This window comes from Gigantopelta aegis, chromosome 14 (genome assembly GCF_016097555.1).
Source record: "Gigantopelta aegis isolate Gae_Host chromosome 14, Gae_host_genome, whole genome shotgun sequence".
Lineage (NCBI taxonomy): Eukaryota > Metazoa > Mollusca > Gastropoda > Neomphalida > Peltospiridae > Gigantopelta > Gigantopelta aegis.
In genome coordinates this window covers 19,038,957-19,062,641 of record NC_054712.1, presented here as the reverse complement: position 1 = coordinate 19,062,641, position 23,685 = coordinate 19,038,957, and the positions used below count along the sequence as shown (strand labels likewise).

Here is a 23,685-nt window from a genome sequence, read left to right as displayed (position 1 = left end):
AACACAAGGGATGTAGTTAAAACCACCAATCATCATGATGGGAATGGAACCTGTAACATGAATAACACAAGGGATGTAGTTAAAACCACCAATCATCATGATGGGAATGGGTAATGGAACCAGTAATATGAACAACACAAGCGATGTAGTTAAAACCACCAATCGTCATGATGGGAATGGAACCTGTAACATGAACAACACAAGGTATATGATTTTAACTATGAATCATCAATGCCACTTTTCGACATCTTCGTAACACTCTAGGGGAAATAATGTGTTACTAGTATAAAACGATATAGTTTGTCTAGAGTTACAATTGTATATAATTTATATTCATAATATAAAATGCAGTCATAAATATAGATTTTTTTCTTAACATTGGCCGCCATGCCACCCACCACATGTTTCCCTATTACTATGTTCAGAAGCATTTGCTGTATTTTTAATACCTGAAATTGAAGGTGTTCTCGGCTGAGCATGCCCGTGAACACACCCAAAAGGTTCAGGCCCTCCGACGCATGTATTTTCATCCTCTTGACCATCGAACAGAGAGGGACGGGTGTTACATGTTTTTAGTTTCTTAGCTTTACAATGCGTTACATGGGGAGGGTGTATTAAATGGCAGATGTTATGTAATTTAATTGTTGCACATCACTTATATTTCACATGGCCAGACGTGAAGACACCTTATTAATATAATATGCAAAACGTAACCCCTACGATTTATATAGGAATCGGCCTACTCGTATAATGTTTATAAAGGAACCTAGTGTCTTTCAAGTATTTCATATTATGTATTCGTGTAAGGTGACAGTATTTAGAGAATGGTTCCAGGCTTACCTTGTATGGTCTTTGAACGTCCTTTATAGTGAACCTAAGCACGACGAGCGAGCTAAACGTCAGACCATAGAAGAGCCAAGACGTGAAGCTGAAGAAGTCGATCAAACTAGCGATGTCTCCCGGAATGATCATCAGCAGAGCTACTAGACACTGCAATAGAAAGATAGAACTCACCCTCATCCAGTCACTTATAGTAAAATATTTAACATATCGCCCTCATCCAGTCACTTAAATAAAATGATCTAACATATAACAGAGCCACGAGACACTTCAAGAGAAAGATAGAACTCGCCCTCATCCAGTCACTTCAACTAAATTATCTAACACACAACAGAGCCACGAGACACTGCAGGAGAAAGATAGAACTCGTCCTCATCCAGTCACTTCAACTAAATTATCTAGCATACAACACGAGCCACTGTGAGAAAAAGACGGTGGCAATTCCATGTTGGGTTTGTTTAATGCTACAAATATTTCTAGTAACTACTGTTAACACTTACGGTGAATATAATGGAGGGTAGAGGGGTGCGTCTCTTGTAGTGTATGTAGGACAAAATCGTTGGCAGGTTCTTGTCGCGTGCAGCCACATGCACAATTCTTCAACAAAACAATTAATACAATAGCAGCCACTATGTATAATGAACGACAAAAGAAATTATATAATTTATATATGTTTCACATTAATTCTTGTAACAGAGAAAAATCAGACAAATCACTGTTTATGTATGACACGTGTGTAACTACATACATTTACAATGTGTAAACATCTGTTTATGTCTGACACGTGTGTAACTACATACATTTACAATGTGTAAACACCTGTTTATGTCTGATACGTGTGTAACCACATACATTTACAATGCTTAAACACCTGTTTATGTCTGACACGTGTATAACTACATACATTTACAGTGTGTAAACACCTGTTTATGTCTAACACGTGTGTAACTACATACATTTACAATGCGTAAACATCTGTTTATGTCTGACACGTGTGTAACTACGTACATTTACAATGCGTAAACATCTGTTTATGTCCGACACGTAACTACGTACATTTACAATGCGTAAACATCTGTTTATGTCTGACATGTGTGTAACTACGTACATTTACAATGTGTAAACACCTGTTTATGTCTGACACGTGTGTAACTACATACATTTACAATGCTTAAACACCTGTTTATGTCTGACACGTGTGTAACTACACACATTTACAATGCGTAAACACCTGTTTATGTCTCACACGTGTGTAACTACACACATTTACAATCCTTAAACATCTGTTTATGTCTCACACGTGTGTAACTACGTACATTTACAATGTGTAAACACCTGTTTATGTCTCACACGTGTGTAACTACGTACATTTACAATGCTTAAACACCTGTTTATGTCTGACACGTGTGTAACTACACACATTTACAATGCGTAAACACCTGTTTATGTCTGACACGTGTGTAACTACACACATTTACAATGCTTAAACATCTGTTTATGTCTCACACGTGTGTAACTACGTACATTTACAATGTGTAAACACCTGTTTATGTCTCACACGTGTGTAACTACGTACATTTACAATGCGTAAACATCTGTTTATGTCCGACACGTAACTACGTACATTTATAATGCGTAAACATCTGTTTATGTCTGACACGTGTGTAACTACGTACATTTACCTTGTGTAAATATCTGTTTATGTATGACACGTGTGTAACTACGTACATTTACAATGCTTAAACACCTGTTTATGTCTGACACGTCTGTAACTACGTACATTTACCTTGTGTAAACACCTGTTTATGTCTGACACGTGTGTAACTACACATTTACAATGCTTAAACATCTGTTTATGTCTCACACGTGTGTAACTACGTACATTTACAATGTGTAAACACCCGTTTATGTCTCACACGTGTGTAACTACGTACATTTACAATGTGTAAAATCTGTTTATGTCTGACACGTGTGTAACTACATACATTTACAATGTGTAAACACCTGTTTATGTCTAACACCTGTTTATGTCTGACACGTGTGTAACTACGTACATTTACAATGCGTAAACACCTGTTTATGTCTGACACGTGTGCAACTACGTACATTTACAATGCTTAAACACCTGTTTATGTCTGACACGTGTGCAACTACGTACATTTACAATGCGTAAACACCTGTTTATGTCTGACACGTGTGTAACTACATACATTTACAATGCGTAAACACCTGTTTATGTCTGACACATGTGTAACTACATACATTTACAATGCTTAAACATCTGTGTTTAGGAAAAACAGACTTTGTAAATTCGGCCTTAAATGTTTTAAACTGTACCACATTTGACAAATCGAGATCCTCATTTGGAACTTTTAGGTAAAGTTGCATTTGAAGAGAGTCGTATCTCAATTAACCAGACGCATCTGAGTGTTAGCTAATGGTTTTTGTCCTCCGTTATCTCAAATTAACGCTGTTAGATGTCACCGTATGGAGTTCATGTAAACATTTAAGTCAAATTTGCTAGTGTGTTTTGTCGTTCACGTTCTAGCGCCCTTTACCGTTGTTGGTTATGTCTCGCCACACTAATTCAAATGAAATGAAGTATGCCTATTGCGTGTTTGCATTGAATTTGATTGAGCCTAGTCATTTAAAACGTTTCAGTATCCTGTATCTTTTTGTCAAGTTTCTTCAATTGCTACCATTCAGCATTTGATTCAGTATTAAGTAGGCACCTGCTTACTTTAATTTAATGGTGGGTGTGGTGTTTTGTGCAAAACCAGTTTACCTGACCGGTCCGTAAAACGCCTGACTGATTGCAACTGTTGTTGGGTGATCTTGTTCCAAGAATGTGATAGCATAACATACACAACGTGTAGTTTGTTTTGGCGTTCTGTATACATTTGTGTATCTGCCTGTATATGTACGTATGTATGTATTGATGTATGAATATCTATATATTGTATGTATGTCGAGGTTGACTATTACATACATAGATATTAACGCACTGGCGCAGGGGATAATTAAATCCTTTCTGGCCTCACGAATTGTCCCATGCCGTTGCTGGGACTCGAACCTGTGGCACCGATTCGCCCGCAAATTGCAAGACTAACCACGATACGCTCTGAGCTATCGAAGCTTCCATAAAAAGGAAGCTCTTTTAACTCAACCATATGCATGGGGCCTACAATCTACGCGGTCGATCCCGCTTACGTGCATGAAACAGTGGGCAGACCTGGCACTGGCTAGTATGTATTGATGTATGAATATCTATATATTGTATGTATGTCGAGGTTGACTATTACATACATAGATATTAACACACTGGCGCAGGGGATAATTAAATCCTTTCTGGCCTCACGAATTGTCCCATGCCGTTGCTGGGACTCGAACCTGTGGCACCGATTCGCCCGCAAATTGCAAGACTAACCACGATACGCTCTGAGCTATCGAAGCTTCCATAAAAAGGAAGCTCTTTTAACTCAACCATATGCATGGGGCCTACAATCTACGCGGTCGATCCCGCTTACGTGCATGAAACAGTGGGCAGACCTGGCACTGGCTAGTATGTATTGATGTATGAATATCTATATATTGTATGTATGTCGAGGTTGACTATTACATACATAGATATTAACGCACTGGCGCAGGAGATAATTAAATCCTTTCTGGCCTCACGAATTGTCCCATGCCGTTGCTGGAACTCGAACCTGTGGCACCGATTCGCCCCGCAAATTGCAAGACTAACGTATGGATGGATGGATGTATGTATGTATGGATGGATGGATGGATCTACGTATTTACACATGTATGTACTGTGTATAAAATCGGGGTGGGTAGTTTGGTAAATGTGTATGTTCATGTATTTTTGATGGATTAATGGATGTCTGGATGTGTCTGCAATGTGAAAAAACGTTAGCAACTAATGGTACTAGAGAAAGGCCAATACTGGAGTCCAGGCGCAGTATTCATTACTTAAAAGAAAATTTTATACTTCACCGCCCACACTGATCAGCGAGTAATCCACTCTGTCAGATTCTGGTCATACTTAATCCACTTTTTTCGTGCACCGCTCTTGTTTTATTTAACACGTGCAGATTCATATTTGGCGCGGGTTCGTTCAACGCTGATCAAATTAAAATGTGTCGACATAAATTTCAGTTTCGCAAATCGCATGGAGGTTGGCAACCAGTGTATGAATTGACCTTACAGGTGATGAGAAAACAATTAAGTTGATATTCCGTGTTTGCCGCATAATTTAAGCATTCACTATGACGTGAGCGCTCCCTTCCTTGCAACCTGCATCGAATCTGAATAGTTCGTCATCTTCGTGTGTGTCTTGTTCCTTCACATGCGTGGTCACAAACTTTTGAATGTATACTGCCTCACTCCATCTTAAATACTGAGCTAGAATAGCAGTCTGTTGTGAAACACGGAAACACTGTACAAGTATGAACAAACAATGAATGGATATTAATTTGTCCCGCATTTGGGATCCCAGCAGACGATGTAACTATTTTCAGTAGCATAGTCAAGTTAAACTGATGCAATGATCAGGGACATGAAACACGGTTTGCTTTTTAGATTTTGACATCGCGAGCGCAATGCAATAACCGAATTTGTACACAACGATATTTTAGTCAACTCAGCGTAAGATTAGGAACTGACGCTTGTTTGTATGCCTTAAATACCTAATAACAATAAATATATGTATCCTATGACTTATCCGTAATATCCACGTCATAAACCTATTTGATATCTTCCTGTCCATGGGTCATTTGTTTACAGCCAATAAGACTTGAGCGTAACATTTTGATGAGATTTAGTTGAAGTGTGTGACGTCAAACTACAATTGTGGTAATCGCACATATTACTGGTGAGGCGACTTCAGAACTCTGGTATACTAAATATTGAATTAATTTGTTATTTTAGAAGTGTTATAGCATAAATAGAATTCAGGTCAGGTCAGGTCATAGGGCTTTACGTGCACATTCAGAGCAAGCTGTAGGGCACAAGATCCGGCCTCGGCCGGCTCCTCCGTCCAGGACAGGAAAGGTGTGTGTGTGGGGGGGGGGGGGACCTCGTGCATTGGCAGGTGCAAGTGAGCACCAGCAGCCCGACCGTGGTCGGTAGCAGGAGCCGGAGGGGGGGGGGGGGGGGGTAATGCAGCTATGGAGAATTTTGAATGGAGCAAGAATTATGCCAAAAGAGAAAAGGTGCGCAAGTTTGATTGAGGAATTTGGGTGCAATTTTGAACTGTCGGTCAAAAAGAAAGTTCCGGAGCTAATATAGGTTTTGATATTAGTGAATCGAGAGTAGCTCGTTAATTAGACCTCTATGATGCTGTGAGTGTCTCCCTAGGTAGCCCATAGGGCCCTTAAAAAGGGCCTGACCGCTTCTGGTCGTTGCATGACAACCCAGGAGAAATAACTATTGCAGAGCCTCGACAAATACCGATTAACACAGACGCGTTTGATATTTTCAATGTTGAAAAACACTCGTGACGAATCCTCTATATATTTTCTACAGAATATTATAAAACTGTAACAATAAAACTGTTGACAGTTACTCTACCTACCGATTTGTTGAAAACGCTGAACCATTGGCAGCACCAAATGTAGATATCATAACGGAGATTGGAATAATTATTGCCGCAGCACCGATAACTCTGTCAGCCCATAACTGCAGGGAAGAAGAAATTAAGGTATTTGGTCGTTTCATAGTATAACAATTTCCTACCCAATTTTATCAGTTTTACAATAGTTATTGCTCATTTCGTACTACAGTACTTTGGTTTGCGACATATTTTGTAGCAGCAATTAGGTCTTTCTTTCAGTCAAACATCATGCATTGGTCATTCTACTGGAGTCAAGCCATCCCAAGACGCGTCTGGTTGAACTTTACTGTTCGTTGTTAAAGACACTGAACTTAGTTATTGGGCACTTAAAAATATGTTCAGCTCTTTACTGTTAAAATATGCATTACTTAAAACTTCGTGTTAGTTGCTTGATATTAACACAATGTTTTTGTGGTCGTTCTCAAAATATTTTTTCATATACAACAGAGCGTAGGATAACTTATAAATGTATTCATGGATGTTTCCTTCCCGGTGAAGACATCCAACCAACATCTGACAAACTGAAAGATCAGATCAGCTGTGAGGAATCGCCCAAACTGGCTGATCTTACTCAGTATATGGAAAAACAACTTGTGTAACAAGCCATCTAAGGCCCTCCGATTTCTGGTCCATTTTGTGTCAGATTCTTTAGGGCAGTTTTAGATGTAGTTTTAAAACGTGAGAAGAGACCAACGAATCTTACTCAGAAATCTGTTTCCATCCCAGTAAGTAAGTGCTTAGGCTTAGACAATAACAAAAACTGATAAGAAGATATTTGGGATTAGAAGGGTGGACCAAATCACTATGGTACGAATGTCTATGGTATAATATGACCAATAGCCCACATAAATTACCCAAAATACTTAAGTACGAAATGACTATGGTACGAAATTAATACTATTAATTAATCAAATGCAAGAGTATGAAGAATATTAATGCTGAAGTGTATTAAAAAGATCATCCATATAATCATTCCGTAATACGCTATTCTTTGATATATTCTTTATAAGCAGTGGTTATCCTAAATATGTATTGATATATTTTTTCATTGTTGGAAGCAGATTTCTTTGTCTTAAGATAGTTGGCCACATACTACTGAACGTAAAAACACACTGGCTTATTAAAACTGTAGCTATTTCCGTATTTTGTATTAAAACTATTTTGATAAAACAGGCAGGTAGTACTAAACACACGTCTGTCCTTCTTTCTGCAAACTGTATCTGATATTTACTTTCCCCAGACTGTTATAGATATTAATTATAATATCGTGAAATACAATTATATATATAATATAATTATTGCATTATTCGACCACAAAGTAATACAGGAATTTGGCATTTTGTTTTTAATTGAAACAATATATGATGTATGTTGAAAATTACCACAGCAACGGCCTGTGCATCCAGAAGTTCCTGCTTGGTCATGACTGAGTAGTAGGAAATGTTGGTAAGGATGTAGATGACCATTACTAACAGAATACCGGCGATGTTAGCTAGCGGTAAGTTTCTGAAACACAATAACAGTCAGATAGATATACCTGAACAGTCAGGGGCCATGGGCTGGATGTAGATGACCATTACTAACAGAATACCGGCGATGTTAGCTAGCGGTAAGTTTCTGAAACACAATAACAGTCAGACAGATATACCTGAACAGTCAGGGGCCATGGGCTGGATGTAGATGGCCATTACTAACAGAATACTGGCGATGTTAGCTAGCGGTATGTTTCTGAAACACAATAACAGTCAGATAGGTATACCTGAACAGTCAGCGGCCATGGGCTGGATGTAGATGCCATTACTAACAGAACACTGGCGATGTTAGCTAGCGGTAAGATTCTGAAACACAATAACAGACAGACAGATATACCAGAACAGGCAGGGGCCATAGGCTGGATGTAGATGGCCATTACTAACAGAATACCGGCGATGTTAGCTAGCGGTATGTTTCTGAAACACAATAACAGTCAGATAGATATACCTGAACAGTCAGGGGCCATGGGCTAGATGTAGATGACCATTACTAACAGAATACCGGTGATGTTACCTAGCGGTATGTTTCTGAAACACAATAACAGTCAGACAGATATACCTGAACAGTCAGCGGCCATGGGCTGGATGTAGATGGCCATTACTAACAGAATACTGGCGATGTTAGCTAGCGGTAAGATTCTGAAACACAATAACCCACAGACAGATATACCTGAACTGCCAGGGGCCATGGTCTGGATGTACCTCAATGGTTAGCGCGTGATGAGGTCTGGTGGTTTGTGGTGTTGATCGACGTCGTAAGTAACAGTAATTTACTATAGATGGTTGCTGACTACAAATGTTACAAGTATCAATATACTTGATTTCATATGAAAACGTAGTTGTTTGTATAACCCTGAGTAAACTTTCATGAAACCACAGTAAAGCTAGGTCTGCCAATTTCACGAATGTTACACTTTGCTTAAATCAAAATAATTATTTCATTTCAGTATTTATGTTTAGTTTGGTGGGAGTACTATGGTCTGTTTTTCTCCTCTTTTTTTTTGAAACAGAAAACATTCTTGTTTAAATCAAAATAATTATTTCATTTTAGTACCTGTGTATAGTTTGGTGGGAACACTATTGTGTGTTTTTCTCTTCTTTAAAAAAAGCATTGTTCGAAATGGGAAAGAACATGGGGTACACTGTAGATATCCATAGAAAAACAAACAAAATGGAAAACTAAAATTATTAGGAAAAAAAACATTTTGTTTTTAATTTTCTAGAACACTTCAACAACATTACATATTTTTGTATGTTTAATAACACAAAACTTGTTCAAACATTAAAAAGTTTGATTTCTACAAAAGTAATTAAGTTCGCTGTTTTGTTTGTTTAATTTACCTTGTTGGATTTTGAAGCTCTTCTGTGACGTAGTTCAGGTTGTTCCTGTAAGAAGACATTTATTTCATTGCAACTTATTTTCATGCTTATATCCAATTAAGATTCAAGCACGCTCTCCCGGGCACACACCTCAGCTATATGGACTGTCTGTCCAGGACAGTGGGTTAGTTGTTAGTGAGAGGGAAGAGAGTGTAGTGGTCTTACACCTACCCACTGAGTCGTTAAAACTCGCTCTGGGTGGGAGCGGGTACCAGGTTGCGAAGCCAGTACCTACCAGCCTTATGTCTGATGGCTTAACCACGATGCCACCAAAAAAAATAAACCTTTTATTTAACGACGCACTCAACACATTTTATTTACGGTTATATGGCGTCAAACATATGGGTAAGGACCACACAGGTATTGAGAGGAAACCCGCTGTCGCCACTTCATGGGCTACTCTTTTTCGATTAACAGCAAGGTTTTTTTTATATGTACCATCCCACAAACAGGTAGTACATACCACGGACGACGCCACCGAGGCCGGTATAAGAAGACAATCGTTAAATAATTCCATTTCATTTTACTAATAGAGATATGAAGTGAGATAATAGTTTGACATCAGCCAAAGTTGCTGATATGTAAACATTTTTCCTACTTTGTTTTGTGAAAACGAGCGAGTTCAGTGCCTTGTTTACTTAATGTTTCTTAAACACGAATTTTTACCGTGAAAAATGTTAAATTAAAAAAAAATACAAATGAGGACAAAAATTCATGTTTTTTGTTCTACTCTTATATAATTACAGATACAAATGTGCATTGTCCCTCATTAGAGACTGTGGCCCATGCACTTGAGATTGCCCTCACCATAAATTAAAGAATGTGTTTCCCCAACTCTATATATGTTTCCTATGGGCCTGAGTAGCATATAGCATCCTCGGCGGCGCTTTGGCTGTTTAAACAGGCTACCATACACGTATGTGTCACAAGTCAAATGTGGTATTTTGTAATGTTTATTATTTTATAAGTGTTTTATTGAGCTACATAATCATTGTTCATATTTATTGATATATTTTTGGAAAGTGTAGCATAGCAAACCAGGGATAGCTTGAATCACAATTAAGATTATTTTTATGTAACAAAAGAGGTGTATCTTGGCTAGTGAGGACGAGTGCAAAGTATGGGCATGAACTGGTTTGTGGTGCATACATTGTATGTTTGGGTATTAGTGGTTTTGTTGAATAAAAACAGGGTGTTTGGATGTATTGGTCACTTTTGACATAACCTTTGGTGGAAGTATGTTTACTTAAAACTGATATTTTGGAAGTGAATTTAAGCTGGTATAAGAGCGTGAGTACAGACATTTATTGTATTTTATGTTTGAAATATTAACATTGAATGTTAAATAATGTAACATGTATGAAGCCATATGATTATTACCAGTTGATTGAACTTTATGTATTTTGTGCATTGTTTACGATAGGAAATTTTGACTTAGAAGAAAGGAATGTATTATGGAGTGTATAAAGTGCTATGTGAAATATATTATGGTAAAAATGTATGTGGTATAAAGTGGTGATTATAGAAATATTTTATTTTAGGGGTTTTTTGTTGTTATTTTTTACTCAACACGAAATGGTGGATCCCTGATATAATGATGTTTCTGGTGAGGTGCGTCGCATGAATAGAGGAACTGACGTCACAGCATACTGTTAGTCATGTAACAGTTACTGTCATCGAGTGGATTCTTGGTGGATCCGGATGATGGAGTTCTTATTGGAGAAGAACTTAGTGGAGAAAAACTACGGCTAACTCGGTAGATCGATGGTGACGTTCTTGGTGGAGAAGAACTATGGCTAACTCGGTAGTTCGATGGTGACGTTCTTAGTGGAGAAGAACTATGGCTAACTCGGTAGTTCGATGGTGACTTTCTTAGTGGAGACGAACTATGGCTAACTCGGTAGTTCGATGGTGACTTTCTTAGTGGAGAAGAACTATGGCTCACACGGTAGTTCGATGGTGACTTTCTTAGTGGAGAAGAACTATGGCTCACACGGTAGTTCGATGGTGAAGTTCTTGGTGGAGAAGAACTATGGCTAACTCGGTAGTTCGATGGTGAAGTTCTTGGTGGAGAAGAACTATGGCTAACTCGGTAGTTCGATGGTGAAGTTCTTGGTGGAGAAGAACTATGGCTAACTCGGTAGTTCGATGGTGAAGTTCTTGGTGGAGAAGAACTATGGCTAACTCGGTAGTTCGATGGTGAAGTTATTGGTGGAGAAGAACTATGGCTAACTCGGTAGTTCGATGGTGAAGTTATTGGTGGAGAAGAACTATGGTGAACTCGGTAGTTCGATGGTGAAGTTATTGGTGAAGAAGAACTATGGTGAACTCGGTAGTTCGATGGTGAAGTTATTGGTGGAGAAGAACTATGGCTAACTCGGTAGTTCGATGGTGAAGTTCTTGGTGGAGAAGAACTATGGCTAACTCGGTAGTTCGATGGTGAAGTTCTTGGTGGAGAAGAACTATGGCTAACTCGGTAGTTCGATGGTGAAGTTCTTGGTGGAGAAGAACTATGGTGAACTCGGTAGTTCGATGGTGAAGTTATTGGTGGAGAAGAACTATGGTGAACTCGGTAGTTCGATGGTGAAGTTATTGGTGGAGAAGAACTAAGGCTAACTCGGTAGTTCGATGGTGAAGTTATTGGTGGAGAAGAACTATGGTGAACTCGATAGTTCGATGGTGACGTTCTTGGTGGAGAAGAACTATGGCTAACTCGGTAGTTCGATGGTGAAGTTCTTGGTGGAGAAGAACTATGGCTAACTCGGTAGTTCGATGGTGAAGTTATTGGTGGAGAAGAACTATGGCTAACTCGGTAGTTCGATGGTGAAGTTATTAGTGGAGAAGAACTATGGCTAACTCGGTAGTTCGATGGTGACTTTCTTAGTGGAGAAGAACTTTGATGGAAAACTTTTTAATAAGCGGGTTGTGATGGTGGACATATGCTAACAAAACTCAATTAATTCATTTCTGAGATGTGGAGGTCTGGTTATTCTTTGGATGGCGAAGATGTGGTGAATTATTTTATGGACTGTGGGGGTTCTCGTGAAAGACTGAACATTTCATTCAATATTATGTGACGACATAACATGTTTATTATTATTGTGATTATATGTGAATGGTGTGTTGGGTTGTATGGAATGTGTTGAATACTTGGTTGAAACGTGGTTTGAAACGGTGTGGTATGTTTTACGTTTATTTATTTAAATGTGTTGTTGTAAATACATATTGTTGTTTAAATCGTGGGTTGTATTGTTCTTCGTAGTTATTAGTACGTGACAATGTGTTACTTACCATCCATCGTATGCAAAGAGAGCTCCATAGAACGCCAGTGCTATGGTGGAAGGAGATTCCGTGGTGCCTTCAAATCCGGTCATCAGCTCCATTCTCCAGCCTGGAAATTTAGTGCAACAAATGTGTTATACATGTCTTTTCTATGTTTTCCATGTACTTTCTATGTGTTGCTGTGTGTTTATGTGTGCGTGTGTGATTGCGTGCGTGTGTGTTGTCGTGCATGTGTTGTTGTGGTGTGTATACATACGTGTATTAAGGGCGGAATGTATCCCAGTGGTAAAAAGTTTGCTTGATGCGCGGTTGGTCTACGATCGATACCCGTCGGTGGGCCCATTGGGCTATTTATCGTTCTAGTCAGTGCACCACGACTGGTATATCAAACGCCGTAGTATGTGCTGTCCTGTCTGTGGGATGGTGCATATGAAAGATCCCTTGCTACTGGTGGAAACATGTAGCGGGTTTCCTCTCTATAACTGTGTCAAAATGACCATATGTTTGACATCCAATAGCTGATGATTAATAAATCAGTTTGCTCTAGTGGTGTCGTTAACCGAAACAAACAAATGTACGTGTATTAATAATAATGTATCAGCTGGTAGTGTATCGTTTATATAATTAACAATAAAATACAGTGATATGCAGTAATTCACAATTTATGTAATACAACATTTAACGGTAGCATATCTAATACACTGATTATTATAGACAAATAATTTTGTACAATACGTTTGAGATGAAAATATAGTACTGTATAGTTAAATATTTAAAAAAAAAAAAAAACAATATTTACCTTTAGCCAGTTTAACCATTCCACCAACAATAATGACAATAAGGGCGCCGACTTTTGCCACTGTGAATGCGATCTGAACTCTTGCTGCCAAATTTGTGCTGTAACCATTCACCAACGCTATAGTCACTGTAGGCAGAGAGAAAACTACTGTATCTTCGTTCAAATCTGTTTAAAAAATACCATTGCTCAAGTAGTGAACGTATGATGTTGTACTGGTTTCAGTGAAATAATGCTATTCATTTATAGCAGGTATTGTTGAATAGCATTTCTTTACTGAAACAAAGTAATATTTTAACATTTGTAGTTGTAAATACTTGACTGAAGACATTGACACACGACAGGTAGAAATGCATGCTGGTAAAAATCCCATCTTTTCCCCCGCCAAATTAACCACACCCTGGATATTCAATCTTGACATTTCAAAATCGACACACGTATAAGAATATTTGTTTAAAATATTAACCAACTACAAAGTCGTTATATTGATATCTAAAGTTATCACTCCTAGACTGCTGTGAGTTCAGCATAAGCTGAAGCCAGATGTTCTAGTTTTTTCCTGAAGGCAACAGAAGTGTTGACTTTTTATTTTACTTTCACCGAGTGAGGGTTACAGATGGCGCCCAACGTGGGGCTCGAACCCACGACCCTGATATTAAGAGTTAATTATTTACTTTGTCGTGATATCAGTTACTAATTTATTGAATATTGGTAATATATATATACGTTTATTTTCATTTCAGGACTTGGAAATATTTGAATTCATATTATTGAATTAGCATTTATTTATTTTAGTTTATTACTAATAATATTATATTTAATACACATTCATTCATTGATAGCATCATAATAATATAATAATATATGTTTTTATCCTGAAGGCACCATAAAAAATTATGTAGGACTCACACAGAAGTGTTGACTTTTTATTTTACTTCCACCGAGTGAGGGTTACATAGACATGCCTACATATACATACATACATCGATATATACATATACATATACATATACATATACATACATACATACATACTAGCCAGTGTCATGTTTCCCCACTGTTTCATGCACGTAAGCGAGATCTGACCGCGTAGCTTGTGAGCTCCATGCATATGGTTGAGTTAAAGAGCATGCTTTTTATGGAGGTCTTGATAGCTCAGAAGATATCGTGGCAAGTCTGCAAGTTGCGAGCGATTCGGTACCACAGGTCCGAGTCCCAGCAGAATCCACCCTGGATGTGCAGGCTGTCAAAACGAGGAGTGTTCTATCGTTAAATCAGTTCCAATGGCCGCATACATCCCAATAGAAAACTCCATTTCCGAGTGCAATGTGCATCTACAGGCGAAATAGACATGTCTTACAGCTGCGAGCTCCAGACTGGGAATGTATTTAATTAATAATGTTGGATGTTTTTATGTAACCAATATATTGTATTAATGTATATTTACATATGAACCAAAATTGTTAAATGTAACAATAATAATAATAATGATAATAATAATAATGATGATAATAATAATGATAGTAATAATAATAATATATGTATGCATGCCTTATAGACCTTAATACCTATATACCTTCATTATATACTCTTCAAAAGAAGAAACGCAAAACCACATTGTCCTAACATTTTGGAGAATTGATTTAATTATTGAATGGTGAGTCCGATAATTACCAAATGTTGCAGGATTTTTCACAATTCACTCTAGTCCATTGTGAGTAAGTGATAGGACACACCACCAAGGTCAAGGTCATCTGGAGTCAATACCGGGTGTGGCCTCCGCGTGTGTTGACAACTGCCTGGCACCGCCTGCCCATTGAAGCAACCAGAGTACGGATGACGTCCCTGGGGATGGTGGCCCACTCGGCCTGCAAGGCTGCTGCCAGCTCGGGCAGGGTCTGGGGCTGTGGTTGTCGCTGTCGGAGGCGTCGGTCCAACTCGTCCCATAGATGCTCAATTGGGTTCAAATCCGGTGATATCGATGGCCAAGGAAGGACATTAATGTTGTTGTTCTGTAGGAAAGCCGTTGTGAGACGTGCTGTGTGAGGCCTGGCGTTGTCATGTTGGAACACTGCGTTGGCGTTGGCCATAACTGGAACGATGTGTGGCCGGAGGATCTGGTCAGTGTAGCCCTGTGCATTCAGGTTGCCCTGCACGTGGACCAGGTCAGTTCTGCCAGTGTGTGAGATGGCTGCCCACACCATGACACTACCCCCGCCGAATCTGTCCACTTCCTGCACGCAGTTTGCCGCATAACGTTCACCACGACGCCTATACACGCGACATCTTCCATCATGACGTCGGAGCAGAAATCGGGACTCGTCACTGAACCACACCTGTCTCCATCGCAGTTGAGGCCATTGTCGATGAATCTGGCACCACTGCAGTCGGAGTCGACGGTGTTGTGGTTTTAAGATGACACCTCGAACTGGACGTCTCGCACGAATTCCTACCTCACGTAGGCGGTTCCGTACGGTCTGGTCGGATATCCTGCGCAAACCTGGTATTGCTGCGGCTGTGGAGGTGGCAGTAGTCAATCGTTCCCGAAGGTGGCGTACCCGGATGTAGCGGTCCTGCCCGGGGGTAGTGACCCGTGGTCGACCGGATCTAGGGAGGTCACGTGTTGATCCATGTTGCTGGTAACGGTCCCACAGTCTGGAGATGGTGCTTGGGGACACATGGAATGCCCTGGCAACGGCCGTTCTGGATTCGCCTGCGTCTAGTCGGCCGATGGCATTGTTTCTCTGCGGTTCACTGAGACGTGGCATGTCCTGGATTGTCAACTGTCGGCCAGATACAGAGGCCAGGCAAGCGAACACCCTGCACTTTTATACTGTCGGTGTTCATGTTGCACGTGCAGACAACGCACGTGCAGTGGTGACATGGTTTGCACGTGGCTGCGTTTTTGCGAATATTCACATTTTGGAACTTTATTGTACAGTAGCTGCGTTTTATCGAATGTAACCGTGGGAATGTGTTTGGGACATGCAATGACCTTATATTCACAAAGCATGAACCGGTAGGAAACATAAAATCGGAGTTATAACCCATTTGTACCCTTTTGCGTTTCTTTTTTTGAAGAGTATATATGCATTACCTAGTGCAATGGCAGCAATGAGGTTTTTTGGTATTTCTGACTGACCACACATCTCAAACAAAGTGGTCAAATATTCTGCAAAGGTCAGACTAGTAATGGCGATTGATGACGTTTTGATTACCATGATCGATGTCCAGGCATACAGGTATGCGAGGACGTTGCCGAACGCTTGTCGGATGTAAGCATACTCTCCTCCAGACTTCTTCACAATCATGCCCAGCTCTGCATACACCAGTCCACCTTGAAATAAGCTGTGGTTATTTATCACAAATACATGTAGCGAAATATGGCACTTATAACTGAGAAATATATAGAGAATAATGCATGAGTGGCCTTTAGATACCATTTAGCTTACAACGAGTTGTTTTAAAATGTATCTAACGAGAGAAGGCGAGTGTTTGATACGTTTTTAAACAACGAGTTGTAACATAAATGGTATCTAACCGACACGAATGTTTTATTCTATTTCTTACATATCCTCAAATACAAGGTTTTAAGCAAATGTTAACATCTTTTTCGACTAAAAGTTATTTACAGCCCTTGCACTTACGCGTCACAGACAAATGATTGTCAGGTGTAATCGATTTCGATCGTGCTGGGGTTTTTTTAATTGGATGTATGGCATTGGTGACCTGGTCATCACCTTGGAGCAGCCAGTCGTATGTCTTGAAATTGTTAACACACGTTCATGTGTAAACAAGTATGTGTTATCAAAAATAACGAATGATGTTCCACAAACGGGTGTGTAAGAAACATTATTTTATAACATTTGAGATGATAGAATTGGGCAATTCTTAAATGTACGTGTTTTTCGCCTTGATTCAGCATGAAGAGATATTCCGCTAATAGGTGTAATTAAACACGCTGAGCCTAGTTGTTATGTAGTGTAAAATAGTTTCGGCTATTATGCTTATTTATTTATTTATTTATTTATTTATCAATAATTTTCCTGGGCCCCGTTTTTCGAAGCGATCTTAGCCCTAAGATCAACTTAAGTGCATAGGGTAGCTATGCGCCTACAGTAATCTTAGGGCTAAGATTGCTTCGTGGAACGGGGCCCAGGTCGTCTCGATAATTGTATTGACTGAAAGTGCATTTCATGCTAAACACAATCCAGGCCTAATTAATGGTATGTTGTAGTATATACTACTTCCCAAGACTAGACAAAGAGAAGATAAGATATTTATTCAGTTATTGAGGCCACATGACCAAGATAACTACTTTTAAAACAAATTTATCGTGCGCTAATCGTGTACAAATTACAATACATATTCAATTTAAACTGGTAGATTTATCTTTAGAAACAAGGATATTCATTTAATACACTTCATATTTTGGGTTGAAATCAATAAATATGTTTTTCTCTTTACAGATTTGCTATAAAATATTCTGATATGAAATATTTCCTGCTTAAATTATAATATGAACATACTAAAAGAAAATAATATTCATCTTTAACTTGATTGAGATTACACATTTCTTTCTATAACTGGGTTATATCTGCTCTTCTGTACTTTTAATGTACGTGACAAACACCTAAATTTAGAAACGAATTTCAAGAGTTCTTTATATTGTGACAAATATACAACTAGAACCACACACCAGTTGTTTTGCCATGTTATTTATTCCACGAGTTTATAGTGCGTACGAATATTATACCACGAGACCGCGTAGCATAACAAGCTTTGGGATATCTGGATGAATCCATACGTAACAATTTACTCCAGTAGTTTATACAACAGCTAACGTATTTCACACAGAAATGATCTCCACCTATTTCCCGAAGCACAGCATTTGATGATACTCTCTTTGAAACTCTTAAATACCTTTTTTAAAAATTACTTTGTACTTTTTCAATCGATTCTCGACAAGTACATCCTGACATTTCATAATTATATAGTAAAATAGGGGCTATTTCAGTATCAAATATATTCTGGACAATACTATATGCTAATGTAGGGTATCGCTAAATAAAGTAAAAATAGGAATACAGGTTTTACTCGCTTGAATAGATAAAGACTAGCAAGCCTTATACCATTTCAAACGAGAAGAGAATGTTATACCAAGATACTTATAATATGACATAGTGGTTAATTGAATGTCCTTATAAAAAACATTTCTCGTTACGTCTTAAATACCCAACATTTCCAAATACCATTATATTAGATTGATTATTATTACATTCTAATTGCAATTTTACACAAAACCTATTTACCACATCAAGCGTTTTTGCAAACCTATTACTGTATCATCAATAAGTACACCATCATCAGCAAAGAGAAGCATTAGTGTATCATTAATATTGTCATTCACAAAAATCCCTCTAAGATTACTATTACTCATTTCATTTATAAATTCATTAATAAAAATTAGAAACAAAACAGGACTAAGACGTAACATAGGCCTACACCCATGATGGACATCACTATATGCTGTAAAGGGATATGTCCTAAATATATCATTGAACATCATAGTCCCAAACATTATTAGCTTTAAACAGTTATACGTTTGCATCGTAAGTCTTACCTAGAAATGCAATTATCCCGGACCCTGTCCACACAATGAGGCAGAGAGCCACGGATCCCGTGTCTTCTAAAACACCTTTCGGTGATATAAATATCCCAGAACCTGCGAACAAAACAAATCATTAACGGGTGTGCGATGTTTAAGGACACTTTTAAAGGGACATTCCTGAGTTTGCTGCATTTGCTAACAGAGACTTTTGACGACTGTAATTACATATTAAATATATTTTTCTGCATAACATATTAGTGGCTGTATATTAAACGTGTTTCTGATCATACTAGGTGAAATTTAATTTAATTTCCTAAAAAAGATTTTTTCGTACGTACGAAATTATTTGACGACAAAATCAAGTTTGGGCTTCTTACAAATATTAAGACGACCAGAAACACATTGAATATACAGACACTGATATTCTAAACAAGAAAATATATTTAATATGTAAGTTTAATCGTAGAAATATTTTATTAGTCGGAAACATCTTACAATGCAGCAAACTCAAGAATGTTCCTTTAATGTTCTTATATATACTAACTATATAGAGCTTATGTTGTTTAACGACACCACTGGAGCACATTCATGTATTAATCATCGGCTGTTGGATGTCAAACATTTGGTAATTTTTACATATAGTCTTAGAGAGAAAACCCGCTACATTTTTCCATTAGTAGCAAGCGACATTTTATATGCACCATCCCACAGACAGCATAGCACATACCACCGTTTTTGATATACCAGTCGTGGTGCACTGGCTGGAACGAGAAATAGCCCAACGGGCCCACCGACGGGGATCAATCCCAAACCGACCGCGCATGAAGCGAGCGCTTTACCACTGGGCTAACTCCCACCCCATACTAACTATATATGCAGCAAAAGTTAAACACCACTCAGGTTTTCTGTGGTTTATAGATTTAAACCCAACAGAATCTCTATGGAACATTTTCAGTCAATGGATATGATCTATTATTTTGAAAAATATCTATACAGACGTAGAGAAGAATTGCATCTAGAATCCCCTCGTTACAAATGGGTGATTCATCCTGAGTACGGGGTATCAGCGCCGTTATTTGAGGCGGATACTTCAAGTACTGATGCCACCATGATGTCAACAGTGTATATCCTGATATTGGCAGCAATGGAAAGGAAGGATGGAAATGTTTTATTTAACGACGCACTCAACACATTTTATTCACGGTTATATGGCGTCGGACATATGGTTAAGGACCACACATATATTGTTAGAGGAAACCTGCTGTCGCCACTTCATGAGCTACTCTTATTGAGTAGCAGCAAGTGATCTTTTATATGCACCATCCCACAGACAGGATAGTACATACTACGGCCTTTTTTACACCAGTTGTGGAGCACTGGCTGGAACGAGAAATAGCCCAATGGGCCCACCGACGGGAATCGATCCTAGATGCAGCAAAAAGGTATCATTCGATCCAGCAATTATCACTACATGTACATAACCTAAAAATACTGTAAAATTCAGCAAATTAGTACTCATTGAAAACCTCTGATTAAAATATAATAACCTTTTAAATGTTTGTATGGCTTTTACACGTTTCTGATTCAATATTTGAACATTAAACAATAATTTGATTCCATGTAATCATACAAATAGAACAAATCTAGGGAAAAATAACTGATGCTTAGCTTTTGCTGACGTATAGAATTTTGATCAACAACAAAGAAAAGATATGTGGGTTGTATGGATAATGAAAACAATCAATGATATAATTAAAAAATAACAATATCAATTATTTCCATCAGTTAATTAGAATGAATGAATGAATGAATGAATGCATGAAAGAAGGAAGGAAGGAATATTTAACGACACCCCAGTACAAACATACACATCGGCTGTTGGGTGTCAAAGATCAGTTGTTTAGAAAATATTATATATTTAACCAATACATTTTATAATGTATCCAATGGTGACCGTTGCGACACGGCAGTAACGGTAACTCCGTACTCACCGATGACGGAGCCCACTATGAGCGACACCGCGGTGGTCAGCCCGACGTGTTTCCCCATCGTCATCTCCACGTCCGTCTTGTCCTTCGACTCGGTGTCCTTACAGGACCCACCTGCACCTGTTGCTCTTTTGCAGGCATTGTTTGTCTCAGGACCTTTTTTTGCTATTCAATTTTCAAAAATGATTATTAAAAAAAATACAAGTGCAATCCTATATATGTAATAGAAGTAACAAATAATTCTGTATCACAAAAATGGCACAGCCTTAAAAGGCTAAAAGAGATATCGTGAATTTGTTGTCATTGTAAGGATGTTTCTGAGTAATCAAACATGTTTAGCGACAAAAATTGCATATTAAATACTTTTTCTTATTCAGGATGTCAATGACTATACAATATGCTTCTCTGGCCTTAATATAGAAAGTTTTCTCTTTTTTTTTGCTTAACGACACCACTGGAGCACAGGCCTTAATATAGAGTAACATGCAATTATTTATCACTGATGTTATCTTAAACATGACCGGCCTCGGTGGCGTCGTGGTTAGGCCATCGGTCTACAGGCTGGTAGGTACTGGGTTCGGATCCCAGTCGAGGCATGGGATTTTTAATCCAGATACCGACTCCAAACCCTGAGTGAGTGCTCCGCAAGTCTCAATGGGTAGGTGTAAAACCACTTGCACCGACCAGTGATCCATAACTGGTTCAACAAAGGTCATGGTTTGTGCTATCCTGCCTGTGGGAAGCGCAAATAAAAGATCCCTTGCTACCTGTCGTAAAAGAGTAGCCTATGTGGCGACAGCGGGTTTCCTCTAAAAAAAAACAGTGTCAGAATCACCATATGTTTGACGTCCAATAACCGATGATAAGATAAAAAAAATCAATGTGCTCTAGTGGCGTCGTTAAATAAAACAAACTTTACTTTATCTTAAATATATGTTCATTACAGACACACTACAGGTTCAGTGACCGTACACAAAACAGTAAAACGGTGACCGTACACAAAACAGTAAAACGGTTACCGTACACAAAACACAGTAAAACGCACTGAACCAGTTGCTTAAGGTCATATTATTGATACCCACCTTGATTTTCTCTCGTTAAGATGACATAGTCAAAATATTTATTTCCACTATCATTTATATAAAACAAATCCCAGAATATAATAGGATATGTTAGCCACACGATTCAAATTCAAAATACAATACGATATGACATCGAATTTGAACATGCACATTCAACGAATGTTTATGAGTCAACTATTGTTTAATAAATAGTCAACATTTAGTTGACGGAACGTTGAGATTTTAAATGTGTGGTTTTAAAGGGACATTCCTGAGTTTGCTGCATTGGAAGATGTTTCTGACTAATAAAATATTTCTACGATTAAACATACATATTAAATATATTTCCTGGTTTAGAATATCAGTTTCTGCATATTCAATGTGTTTCTGGTCGTCTTAATATTTATAAGAAGCCCAAACTGGATTTTGTCTTCAAATATGACATTTAACCTAGTACAAATATTACAACGATCAGAAACACGTTTAATATACAGCCACTAATATTTTATGCAGAAAACATATATGTGATATGTAATTACAATCGTTAAAGAGTCTGTTAGTCGATAGTATCTTTAAAATTGCAGCAAACTCAGGAATGTCCCTTTAAACAGAGACATTACTTTTATTATTTATAATAAATGGGAATAAAATAGAATAGAAAAGATGTTTAACGACACCCCAACACAAAAACATGCATCGGCTTTTGGGTGTCAAATAAATAGGAAACTAAATCTGCTACCACTTCGTATCAAGTTTTTCTCGTGAAATAAAAGTTTGTTTTGTTTAACGACACCACTTCAGCACATTGATATATTAATCATCGGCTATTGGATGTCAAACATTTGGTAATTCTGACTCGTAGTTAATAGAGGAAACCCGCTATATTTTCTTAATGCAGCAAGGGATATTTTATATGCACTTTCCCACAGACAGGAAAGCACATATCACAGCCTTTGACAAGTTGTGGTGCACTGGTTGGAACGAGAAAAACCCAATCAGTTGAACGGATCTACTGAGGTGGTTCTATCCTGCGATGCAAGCACCTCAAGTAAGCGCTCAACCAACTGAGCTAAATTCCGCTCCCCTCGTGAATTAAGGCTCATTTACACTGGTTACAGTTTTTGACAAATGGAAATGATTACGCTCGTGACATAAAATTAAGGAGGATAACCATTCCCGAGGAAATCCTTGACTGGAAATTTCATCTGTATTGCATTGCCAAAAAGAGGACTGCCACTCCCAGACTAGTTTACTAAATAAAAATTAGCACAGGACAGAACTCATTGGAATAAGTACAGTTGTGATTTTATTACCCATATGGTTAAAAGATATCTTGGTACATATCACAGTGATACGTCCCACCAGAACCCAAGTGAGACGTAACACTTCGTGACGTCATCGAATGGCGCACTTCAACCTTACAGGAACGTCAACCAAACGAGTTGAGTAATATAAATTAAGATCGATTATGGATAATAAAGCTCGTGACAACTGACAATTATTTCACTCGGGACATAAACATGATACGAAATGGAAGCTCGTTTAATATCCAATAAATATGCACCCATGAATCACTGTGAA

At 38.3% G+C, this 23,685-nt stretch overlaps 1 protein-coding gene across 1 annotated transcript in view; it reads right to left on the bottom strand.

Annotated features, from left to right (window-relative positions):
- Positions 1-165: 165 nt before the first annotated feature.
- The window catches only part of LOC121389120 (b(0,+)-type amino acid transporter 1-like), a 32,233-nt gene continuing 8,713 nt past the window's right edge, over positions 166-23,685 (bottom strand). Inside the window, exons 2-12 of the mRNA XM_041520733.1 lie at positions 21,047-21,208; positions 19,068-19,169; positions 16,542-16,781; positions 13,448-13,573; positions 12,658-12,757; positions 9,328-9,372; positions 7,837-7,960; positions 6,416-6,519; positions 1,341-1,437; positions 841-990; positions 166-183 (exon numbers count right to left, since the gene is read on the bottom strand). Coding sequence (XP_041376667.1) covers positions 166-183; positions 841-990; positions 1,341-1,437; positions 6,416-6,519; positions 7,837-7,960; positions 9,328-9,372; positions 12,658-12,757; positions 13,448-13,573; positions 16,542-16,781; positions 19,068-19,169; positions 21,047-21,208 — 1,268 coding nt within the window. The remainder of the gene's footprint in view (positions 184-840; positions 991-1,340; positions 1,438-6,415; positions 6,520-7,836; positions 7,961-9,327; positions 9,373-12,657; positions 12,758-13,447; positions 13,574-16,541; positions 16,782-19,067; positions 19,170-21,046; positions 21,209-23,685) is intronic.